At 41.6% G+C, this 12,273-nt stretch overlaps 1 protein-coding gene across 4 annotated transcripts in view; it reads left to right on the top strand.

The window, feature by feature from the left end:
* NRXN3 (neurexin 3) overlaps positions 1-12,273 on the top strand; it is a 1,503,781-nt gene that overhangs the window by 55,316 nt on the left and 1,436,192 nt on the right. The window contains exon 4 of one of the 4 annotated variants that reach the window (XM_077750624.1): positions 587-598. The exons of the other annotated variants lie outside the window; for them this stretch is intronic. Coding sequence (XP_077606750.1) covers positions 587-598 — 12 coding nt within the window. The remainder of the gene's footprint in view (positions 1-586; positions 599-12,273) is intronic. 4 annotated transcript variants of the gene reach the window in all.

Below are 12,273 nucleotides of genomic sequence, written 5' to 3'. Positions count from 1 at the left end.
AGGTGTGTTGTGTGTGTACCATCTGTACATGTATGTGACACTCTTGGTCCTCAAGACTCATGTTAACGTTGGGGAGACACCAGAGGACTTGGCTTCTCTGAGACTTTCCCTAAGCAATTTTATGTACATACATACATACATACATACATACATACATACTATTTGCATTGGTTAAGTTTGTGCAGTTTCACATACATGTGGCCACGCAGTGCTTTTGCATGCAGACTTGGTCATGTTTCTAAGAATGGGTCTGGGAAGAAACAATGGGAAAAGCTTAAACATGAAGCTGGTGAAGGCAGCCTTGCTGGTCACACTGTTTCGGCTTGTTTAGGCTTTACATTTGTGCATTTGTTTGTGCTGCCTTCTCAAGATATTGTAGTGCTGTTGCCTTTACTGTTGTGGGGTTTTGTCATGTATGTTATGTTTCTTTGTGTGTCTGCAGTGTGCTGATGTTTTCCTCTCCCTGCTCTTTCTCTCTCCCTCCCTCCCTCCCTCTCTCTCTCTCTCTCTCTCTCTCTCTCTCACTGCCTCCATGGTGGACACCATGCTTCCTCTACTTCATTGGACCTTCACTTCATTTCTGTAGGTAGAAGTAAAGGTAGAGATCATTTTATTTTTCTCATTATAACTATCAATCTGCCTTCTGAAATATTCATGTATCCAAGGGGAATTGTCGATTCTGATGAATACAGTCCAGATTATAACTGAGTGCTTTTAACAACAACTAAAAAATAAATAAATAAATCAAAAGCCAATGCTATCATTTCCCTTCAGTGCACTTGGTGTTTGGTGGTTGGAGATCATTCCGAGTTGGCCTGCCTCCCTGGGAATCCAGGATGGGTCTTCTCCATTACGGCGTGCTATTTCTAGCAGGAATGGGGGGCTCTGAAAGTAGTTATGCAGAACTATTTTATTAAAACATGGGATAGTCTAAGATCCCCTCCCAGTAAATGTGTTGAAGGAACAGGGGAGATGTGAAATGGCCTAGTGTTATTTTTATTACTCGGGGACAACTGCATTTGGGGACAACATTTGTGAGGGAAGGATGATAGACAAGAAAGGGGAGAGGAATGGCGAACTGCTTGACATTTAATGTGAAATTTGGGGGATATTTATGTATTGCTATTTTATCTTCTCTATCTCCTGCATTTTGGGGAGTGGAAATGTTCTGACTGGGGGCAGTGGGCTACGAAGGGTGGGACCGGGGCTGCGGAAGAACACAGGAATGACAGTGCGTTCCACCGGAAGGAGAACGTGGAGAGAGGTAACACTGGAGTTTTGCTTCTGAAGTCAACCTTTTGCCGGTAGGCAGGGAAAAGGAGAGGCGCTGAGGGGTGGGCTTGCTCCAGTCCTCTGACATGACTTTCAGCTTCACACCTCTGGAGAGCATGGCTCCCTCCTCCATGCCAATCAAAGCTATCAGAGAGCCATGCCCAAGAACCTGGCTCACCAGCACAAACTGGATTAGCTGTGCAGGAGTGAAGGGAGAGGTTAATTGAGAAGTTATAAATATGTGTCTGCATCTGCATCAGCTCTCCCCTTTCCCCTCCTAACTCTCCGGCCCCATCTCTGTGGAGCTGTGTGTGCTGCTTGCTGTAGAGACCAGCAAATAACAGGAATAGAAGATGTGAATTCTGGCATGGATGTTGAAGAAAGAAGGGGCTGATGGTTTTTGAACATGCTGGTTTGATACTAGTCTGTGAATGGCCATCTCTCATTTGAGTTCCATGCTTCACTGGATTTTTTAAGTTATGGATGGCTACCTTGGAAGCAGTTGGTCCTCTCCNCTCTGAAATTTGTCATGGGGAACCCTTACCCAGTTGTGAGCTTGGAGCCTTTTTTTTTTTTTTTAATATTCTTTAAAAAATGTTTTATTTATTTCTAGGAGAGTTTTAGGATTTCTAGGAGAGTTTCTAGGATTGTTTTAGGTACCAGTTGGAAAAGAAAAAGAAAATATGTGAACTTGATATCAAGATGTGATTGCAAAATACTGCAGTCATTCATTAATTTATATTTATTGAGTGCCTACTATGTGCTGGGCCCTATGTGTGAGAACCCAAGGGATGGAGCAGAAGCAACACAAAGTTTTTGCTTTTGCAGAAATAGCCTTCTAGTTAGGGATAGTGACATTTTTTAAAGAATTTTTAAAAATGTTTTATTTATTTCTGAGAGAGAAAGAGAGAGCCAGTGTGAGCAGGAGAGGGTCAGAGAGAGAGAGAGTCACAGACTGAAACAGGCTCCAGGCTCTGAGCTGGCAGTCAGCACAGAGCCCGATGCGGGGCTTGAACCCACGAACCGCGAGATCATGACCTAAGCGAAAGTCGGACGCTTAACCGACTAAGCCACCCAGGCGCCCCAACTTGGAGCCTTTTGAAAGGAGGTGGGGAAGAGGGAAGGGGAGGAGGAAGGATGAGTGGAAGTGTACATCTGGCTCCCCTTCTGCTTCTCTCCTTCGTTGAACCAGAGGTGCCAGCAATCTCCTCATAAGCAAAGCTGCCAATCCTTGTCCAGGACTCAACCCTTCTGAAGCGTGTGGTGCTGTATCCCCTGCCCCTCCTCCCGCTGGCTTCTATGAGATTACATGAGAATCAGTTTTCCTCCCTTCCCACCCCTCCAACACCCTCCTTTTCTTCCCCTAATCCCCTAAACCATCCCACAAGAGAGATCTTTTTAGCTTTTGCATATGGGTAGCTTATTTTCTTTCTCTGGCCACTGCTGCTACCACTGAACATGTCCTATATACCAGCCATTGTGCCATGTGCTTTATATGCCTTATTACACTTAATCCTCACACCTGTTTTATGGGGTAGGCGATGGTGTTACCATTGCTTTATGGACGATTAGAACAAGGCTTGGAGAGCCCAAGTACGTAAGTCAGATGGCGACTAAGTGGAAATGAAACCCAGAATTTGGGCCCCTAACCTCTACTCGTATTGTCTCTCTTGGATTGAAGGATGACTTCCATGCATGTGCCTCCCAACTACTTCCCTGGCACCAACCTGTCTCAAGTTCCAGCCTGTCACTTTGCATTCTCTGGACCATGTGTCCATATCACTGTCCCACTACTGTGACCTCAGGATGTCTCAACTCAATCTTCATATCATCTGGCCACAATCCAGGTTCCATTTCTGACATCCCTGTTTCTGTTAAGGTGCTACTATCCCCCTCCTCACCCAGACTTGAAAACTAGGAATTGATTTCTGTCCCTCCTGAACTTTTCTGTTCCCAGGTGATCAGTTGAGAGAGCTTGTTGGGGTTCTCCTCTGGAATGCCTCTTGCATCTCTCCTGCCAACACCCTAGTTTGCTTCCCACTTAGCCCTTATTAGGGCTTATTGCCTTAGCCTAATCAGTCTTCTCACCTCTATTCTCTTCCAGTCTGTCCAGTAATGGAGAGGTGCTTAAGCCTGCAGTCCACCCAGTGGAGTGCCGGATTAGCTATCTCCCTTTCAAAGCCATCCATCCCTAATGTGGCTTTGTTTACCTTTAGCCTTCTCTCCTGTTAATCTTAGATGCAAATTGCTGCCAAATTGGATACCAGATAACCTTACTGGACCTTTCCTCATTCTCCTAGTGTTACTTATTCTGTCTCTTTCCCCTGTAATAGCTCCCTCTCCCCGTTTTTTCTGCCCATTGAAATCACACATAGATTTCATTTCCTAGTTGATGCTATCCTTCAGTGCTCCTTTCAGAGATGAGTTCGCTCTTCATGTATCTCTCTAATGTTTTATATTAGAGTCCTTTGAGAATTGGGGCACTCCCCTCTACAAGACGGCAAGTACGTATAAGACAAACATATTCATTTGTTAATGTCCAGATGTGTCTAGCATTGTAGGTTGCATGTAGAAGGGATTCAGAATCTCTAATCCTTCTTATCCTGCTGTCAGTCATTTTCCTAAAAGTGAAAATAAAGAAAAATTAAAATTAAATCAGATCATGCAGCTCATCTGTGGAAAAGCTTTTGAAGGATTCTCATTGTATAATTGTCACTGTGCCTTCCCAGTTTTATTTTCTACGATATTTTCCACTCCATATTATCACTCCTGCCAGCCACCTTTCTCCTGAAGTCAACAGCTCACTGCGCCTGAATCCACAGTATGGTTTCCTACCTTCGGTCTTTGGCCTGAGTTCTGCCCTCTTTCTCGAATGTCCTTGGAATACCCTTCTCCTCCTTGTCATCCTTTAAAGCCAAGCCTCCTAGGTGTGCCAGACTTTGTGCTTCTGTTATAGAGTACCTGTGCCAAACTGCTTTGAATCAGATTACTCATGTGTTTCAGGTGTCCTCTCCCTAAAGGACAGAGGCTGTGTTTTGGCCATTTCTGTCACCCACACTGCACTTAGCTCAGTATTTGGTCTAGAGTTGTACATCAACCTGTGCCCCTTATCACTACCCTCATTTCCCCAAGCAATGGAGCAAAGGAGCCCCAGTGGGTCATGGAGGGAGGCCATATGTTCCGGTTCCAGTTCTCTCCTCACCCAGGCCTTCTCTTGGCCCTGTGTGTGCAAGTGATGGGGGGAAATGGTCACAGATTGTATCAGAATAAAAGCAGGAAAGACCTTTGGATTTATTCTTAGGAGCTTGTCAAGAGAAAAGAAAGATGCACATCTTGTCATTCTTTAAAGCCAAACAGCAAAGCAGTGAACCCATAGTGGAAAGAATTATGAAGTTAAATCTACAAAACTGAGTAGATGTTTAGGCTATAATGATAATCACCACATTCAAGGGGCCTTTGGCTGCCCTGAGCCGCAAGCAAATGAGACTACCTGAAAGTGGCTGACGAGAGGAGTAACTCAGCAACCTGCCTTGGTTTGCTTTTTGATCTGATTTTGATAGCCTTTGTTTAAGTGTTTAGAGTGTGTTTTAGCCTCTGTCCCCCCCTTTTTTAAACTAATTTGGGGATTGCCCATTCTGGTTTAGGTTACCAAATATTTTTCCTTGAAACTGAACTTAGAGTAGGTGTTGCAGATTCAAATGCCAACAGAGGCCTGATAGGTGTCAACAAGGAGTAGATCTCATGTAAGAAAAATTCTAGGGTAAGATTGACAATAAGGAGTAGTGGGGACCATGGCAAACTGGAGAGCACAAATCCTGTCAAGGGCAGCAGAATCTACTCTGCTCTAGCTGCTTGCTGCAGTGAAGAATGTGTGCCCAGGGGCGCCTGGGTGGTTGAGTTCATTAAGCAACCAACACTTGATTTCAGCTCAGGTCATGATCTCACAGTTCGTGAGTTTGAGCCCCACATTGGGCTCTCTGCTGTCAGTGCAGAACCCACTTCTGATCCTCTGTCTCCCTCTCTCTTTGCCCTTCCCACCCCCTTCTCTCTCAAAAATAAATACACATTAAAAAAAAGAATGCATGGCCAATGTCACCAGTTCCTCAAGAAGAGCCAAAAATGGATTTTATAAGGATTTTATAAAAATGTCAACTCATGGCATCTTTTGCTCTCTGTATGTATGCACATGCACGCGTGTGCACGAACACACACACACACACACACACACATACACATACACACACACTGATTTGGCCCACAAGCCACAAGTTTTTGACCTTTGGCTTGAGGAGAAAGGAGTAAGATATTCCTCCAAGATTTCTTGCTGAATGTCAATAGTCGGAAGTAGTATTGGCAGCATGTTTGATTAATTAAGTTTCTTTTTGCCTGTGGCAGTGGTCGGGGCACGGGAATCTCTCTTTCCTACCCTTGGCACTACTGCCTGGGAGCCTGATCTATGTGTTGGGTGAAGTTGGTTTCATAGAGTAAGGTCAGCATGCTTAGGGAGGATCTGGTGAATGCTGAGAATGGCCAGGAAGAGAGATAACAGACCCCTGTCATGATGGCCAAAAGAACTGGCATGATTTTAAATAATAAGGGCAGGTGGAGGACATTTAATTTCTTTTTACCTTTTGCTTTACAGAAATCTTTATTACTGGACTAGATAGTGTTGACCCTAAGATCTACTTTAGTCCATCAGAACTTAGAGACCTCTTCTGATTTATTTACATGTATTTTTCCCCATGCAGATTTGATCATTGGCCTTCAAATGCTGAACTAATCAGTATTGGCCAAACTGAAAAGAGATAATCAAGCTATCTGAACTTTGAACATGATTTCATGTAGATTGTATTTTGCTGGTAATAACATTAAGAAAGCTGATTTGAGGAGTTGTGCCCCCTCATGTCCCTGCTAGGACCAGAGAGCCTTGCAGATAAGTTACTGTTGTGATAGCCAACTGTTTATGCAAATTAGTAAATGCAATGCCAGCTACTCATTATGAAAATAAACTCATCTGTGCTCTATAAATATCTAATTATAATAAAATAGGGACAATATTACATTTCCATCTCTTGCCTCATCCGTTTCTCATCCGCCACTGATTTATCCCCTTGACAATGAATAAAATCACTTTTTTAAAAAAGAAGTCTATTTTCCATGTTTTCTCCCCCTCCTAATGTTTTGAAAATCTGTGGGGGAAAATAGATTTATTTTAAATGTAAAAGTAAAATTGCCTGATTTTAGCAACTCTGTGTTTTTGACATTGACGTCTTTGAAATGCTGCTTTAAAAATATGAAATGATTTTTTAATTTCCTTGTTTAGAAATTTCCCTTGGACAGTGAGGGCTTGTTTTTTTTTAGAACAGTTGTTTCTTGGAGCATTTTTTAAAAATATTTTTATTTATTTCTAGGAGAGAGAGAGAGAGAGAGACAGCATGAGCAGGGGAGGGTCAGAGAGAGAGGGAGACACAGACTCTGAAATAGGCTCCAGGCTCTGAGCTGGCAGTCAGCACAGAACCTGATGCGGGGCTCGAGCCCACGAACCGTGAGATCATGACCTAAGCGAAAGTCGGATGCTTAATCGACTAAGCCACTCAGGCGCCCCTCTTGGAGCATTTTTAAAAATGTTAATATGAGCAGATTTATTAGTAAAATGTGTGATGGATCAATGGGATGTTTCAATTACATTCCACTTGACCACGCAAAGGAAAATATTTCTCAGATTTGTAAGCAACATGTTTATTTCCTCCTCAATTATCAATTTGGGTTAATCAATAACACACAGATTTTTATATCTGTACATACATATCATAAAACACTTGCTCCTTGAAGGTGAATAGCGTTCTGCTTCTGTAGACTCTTGTCAAATGAAACTGGTTAATCTTAGAGGATGTATAATTTTTAGCTCTCTGTGGATACTCCTACAAACTTAACTTTGACAGCCCCTACAGGTAAAGGATCTTTCAAATTACATTGTAATATCCTTATGACACATCTCATTTATAAAGAGGGAATTCAAAAGAGTAGTGTGATGGAAAAATATTTAATAAGAGAACAAGCAAGTGTATTGTTTTATATGCGTAGGCTTATATATGCCATGGTCTGGTTCTCAGGTGTGCAGGGCAGTGTAATGTATCTGGGTACAGATAGAATTTCTCTAAATACAGATTAATAGGTTTATAATAGTTAAGTGTGTTCTCACATGTGGCTTCCATTTGAGGTGTACCGAAAATAATACATTCCAGGGTACCGTGTATCTGAATTTAGCATATTGTCTGCTGTAGCATTAAAAAAGCAATGTTTATTCAACATTCAACAAAAACTGACAGAGAGCCAGCGGTGTGCTGGGCCAGATGCCAGGTGTTGAGCACACAGGGTTGACCAGACTGATATGGCCCCAGCCTCGGACACCTTGGTGACAGTCCATAGGAGTTTGAAAATGGCTTTCAGATGTAACAACCGCCTCTCCTCCTAACATTCTAAATAAATTCTGTTTTCGACTTATTAATATACCCAGAGTTTTAGATTTTACAGGGAAACTGTCAGGTAATGATTTAGTTCAAATCACCCACCCTTTAAATTCTCATATGCAGAAAAGAGAACTTGCTTTGCGTGTGAACAAGCAGGGGATTTTTCATTTATCCACTCATTTGTTTATTGAGGGATAGCACACACAGTATAGAGTATATAAAATCCACACTGTTAAATGTACAGCTTAAATATTTTTTAACCCATATGCACCCATGTGGTTACCATCCAGATCGAGATACGGATCCCATCACCTGCATAAGATTCTGTTGTGCTTTCTGTCACTTATTTTTAATAAATGCCAGCATTCTCTGCTCCCTCGAAAGCTGGGCATATCCACGTAGTAATCAGCAGGCAGGCTCCAGAGTGCTTTCATTTTCATTAAGAATAACTAAGCTTGTGAGAAAAGGAGGCATTGTGGTGTTTGCTGTCTGTAAACAGTCCCAAACATTGCCCTCTGGTGAGGTGTAGCTTTGCCCCCTGTCTTTGATGGCACTCACATTTCCTTCTGCACAAAGAGAACATCTAATTGAGATCATTGGGCTTTTCTTCTTTTTTTCCCCTAAGGCATTAGTGGCTAGTCAAACAGCAGAGGTAGGAAAGACCATATGCTTTGTAAAAAGCCAGACTAATAACACTTTTTGATGGACGTCTGATTTTTAAAAGTGCCACATCTTTCATTAAAATTTACATGTAAAGTAAGGGCAAGCGCAGTGACATGAAAGCTGATGCAGCTTGCACGTCTTGACACAATAACAATCACAAGAAACCAGAGATCCCAGATGGCAGCTTGGCCTTTGCCATCCTTTTAATAAGCTACTAACTGCTAATTATTTCACTCTTTGGGGCAAGTTAATTTACTGTTGACTCTTAAAGAGATATTGCTCTTTTTCCCTCCAAGCCACAAAAATCAGAGCCCTTTCACCTGGGGCTGTCACAAGCCTTTCCCTGCTGGTTGAAAGCTTGTCAGCTGATTGTAACAATAATGGCAAGTACTGGGGTGGAAAATGTTGCTTAATAAATAATATTTCCTTGTAGTCTTTGAATCTAGAATTAAAAAAAAAAAAATTTGCTTGGCTAAGGATCCATTGTGCGTGCGCGTGTGCCGAAGAGCAATCGATCAAGGATCCCGTACAAGGAGAGCATCTGAAATTTGGAGCCTATTTAAGAGTGAAAGAACAGCTGCCTTTTAAATGGTTGCTAATTCTGACAATTAATGCTGTTTTGTGAGTGTGATTTTCTGTGATCGCAGTTAGGGGGGATGATGGTGTGTGATAGCTCACTTCCTAAGCTTTATGGTAATGTAGCAGAATGATGAAAGAGAATAGGGTCCCACATGTTCTGGAGCCCTTTTAGATGAAAAGCCTGCAGAACATGCTTTTTTTTTTTTTTTCCTGTGCTCCGACTTTCTTAGGATGATTTCATACTTTAGCACAGATGCAGATTATTAAATAAGAGTGCAAGTGGGCTTGGACGCATCAGGAGTGTTTGGAAAAGAACCTTGTTGGCAATGAGCTGCCTGACAATCAAAATATTTACTTAAAGATAAGCTAATGACTGTGCTTTGCAAATGCCTGCAGATCCATTATTGAAATGAGAGTCAGTTCTTTGGCTCGATACTTTCCAAAACTAAATCTCAAACCTCATATACTATTGCCAGTGTATGTATTTGTTTTAGAATTCTCTCAAAACAAAATAACATGGGTATTAAACAACAAACAAAGGTAGGAAAATCTCTCAACCCATTTTCTTGAAATATTTAAACTGAACTTACTGTATTTCTATGATCAGTTGTTTCCTGTTGTTAAATGGCTTAAAATATGCATTGAGAAAACACCTTCTCCAATTATTGGTGATATTTCTGAACATGAATTCATAATGTGAGTTTTGTAGTGCACCATCATGTTTCTAGTGACTTGTGTGCTATTCAGTTGATGGGAGGGCTGTGGAAGTCAATCAAATACTAAACATTTGCTTCCTGCTTAAGTCTAGAGGAACCAGAGATGTTTTAAGTGTTATATTTCTTTAAAAATGGGTGGCTCAGTCAGTTGAGCATCTGACTCTTAATTTCAGCTCAGGTCATGATCTCAGGGTTCTGTTAGTGAGATCTAGCCCTGCATAGGACTCTGAACTGCTTGGGATTCTGTCTCTCCCTCTGCCCCTCCGCCGCTCGCACTCTCTCTCAAAATAAACAAATAAACTTAAAAAAATACTAACCATGTGCTTACTGTTTAGGTCTAGAAGAATTGGAGATGTTTTAAGAGTTAAATTTCTTTAAAACTAGCGTGTCACTTGGTTTCAGAATAGCCCGAAGGAAAAACATAAGTACGTGTGAATTTGGGGAAGTTTTGTCATCTTTCAGAATCTGATATTAATACAGTGTGTTCAGCCAGATTGCCACCTTCTAAAAGAATTTTGAGACATGCTTATAATATTTGAAGAAAAAAAAAAGCACCGAGAAGAATAAGTTTCCAAAACATAGGTTGGCGGAAGATTTTTTGAACACAGGACTTCTCAGAAACTTTGTTATGACTATGTGAGTTATACATCCTTAAGAAATAAAATGTAGTTTTCAAAGTTACCCAAATTTATTTGATGTGAATTTTGGGGGGGAGGTAGGGGGAGTAAGGGGTGCCTGGGTGGCTCAGTCAGTTAAGTACCTGACTCTTGGTTTCGGCTCTGGTCATGATGTCAATTCGTGACTTCAAGCCCTTTGGGGGGAGGGGGGTTTCACTGACAGTGCGGAGCCTGCTTGGGATTCTCTCTCTCTCTCTCTCTCTCTCTCCCCCCCTCTGCCTCTCTTTTTCAAAATAAATAAACTCAAAAAAATTTACATTTTGGATGAGGTTAGCTAGAATTAAAACTAGTGTTCAGTTGAAAAACTTTAGACAAGATAAGTCTCAAGTCTTTTCCAAGTCTAATATTGTAAGTTGTAATGTCTCTAGAATTTGAAAGAGGCTTTTGGATTGGCTTTACTCAAGAATCTTTGTGACTACATTTTCTGTTTTGATTGGGAATAGTTTTGGGGATGGATTAGTTTCAATAGGGAAATTACTGCTTCCTGGTAAAATGCATAACACAGATGTTAAAACAACTGCAGTTTTAAAGACACTAGTCTTGTTAAAATGCTGGCAGTTTGTATTACCTAAGTACTAGAACGGATCTCCATCTACTGTGTGTAAACACCGCTCCTGATAATGGCCTGCTTCTCTCCAGGCAGGGCTGATCTCAGCATAAACTGAGAAAATTACTGGGAACTTTAAGTTTTATTTGCTCTGAAATTTGGAGCTTGTGAACAGTTGTGGTGTTTTGTCTGCTTTATTGCTAGGACCATTCTCCTTGTCACTCTGTGACTTTGACCATCAATGGTTTGGTTTCCCCCAGACAGTGAACATCTAGGTTAGAGAAATTCCTCCTGGAAAGAATGACTTGTACTGTGCTTAGAAATCATTGGGGGCACCTGGGTGGCTCAGTCGGTTGGGTGTCCGGCTTCAGCTCAGGTCATGATCTCTCGGTTCGTGGGTTCGAGCCCCACATCGGGCTCTGTGCTGACAGCTCAGATCCTGGAGCCTGCTTCAGATTCTGTGTCTCCCTCTCTCTCTCTGACCCTCCACTGCTCACATTCTCTCTCTCTCTCAGAAATAAATAAAACACTAAAAAATTAAAAAAAAAGAAATCATTGGCTTAGTTAAGGATTTTGTGGGCTCTCTCATTGCAAGGCTGAGGACTTTGTCCTTTCTGTGTGCTGTCTGTTCAGTGTGTAGTGACTGCCATTGATCCGCCTTGTTTAGGCCATTCACCTGAGGCTGTTTCTCTGGTTGTAGAGACTAGTTTGCTGAGCCAGCCATGCCTTGGTTCATTTCCCCAAGTGACCAACAATGAGCATTTACAAATGTCTTGGCCAAAATTGTTATGGGTGAGATTCCCAGTTCTAAACTAATCGATCCATGTGGCAATTGAGCCTGGAACACTAGATGTCTGGGTGTGAATAATTCTAATGCAGGGTCAGCATTTAGTATAAAAGGGCAGCGAAATAACTATCAGCAGACTAATCTGAGGTGCTGGGGAAGAAAATATGATAGATTAGAACCCTCATATTAGTGCTGAACACATTCTATGTAACCTTGTTAAGCCTTATTATCCTAATAAGCAAAATGGGACCAATAATACTATGTACTTCACAGAGTGGCTGGGAACCACTGAGACAATGTGTATCAAAGGCTTATGTTAGAGCTTGGATCTAACATTTAAAAAGCATTAGTTGTCATAAACATTAACAACAAACATTAGTTATCAGCATCATAATAAGCACATCTTTCCATATCATCATGGATCTGGGGACTTTGAACGAATTAATCTTGTTGATCTTCCATGTCTTTGCCTGTAAAATGCATACTTGGTAGGTTTGTTCTGGGTAATAAGTGGTATCATGCAGCTAAAGTGCTGTGCAGAGGAAAATGGCAGTATACAATG

The sequence above is a fragment of the Crocuta crocuta genome, unplaced genomic scaffold, assembly GCF_008692635.1.
Source record: "Crocuta crocuta isolate KB4526 unplaced genomic scaffold, BGI_CrCroc_1.0 scaffold186, whole genome shotgun sequence".
Taxonomy (NCBI): domain Eukaryota; kingdom Metazoa; phylum Chordata; class Mammalia; order Carnivora; family Hyaenidae; genus Crocuta; species Crocuta crocuta.
Note: the sequence above shows the minus strand (reverse complement) of the source record. Positions and strands in the feature narration are given on the sequence as shown.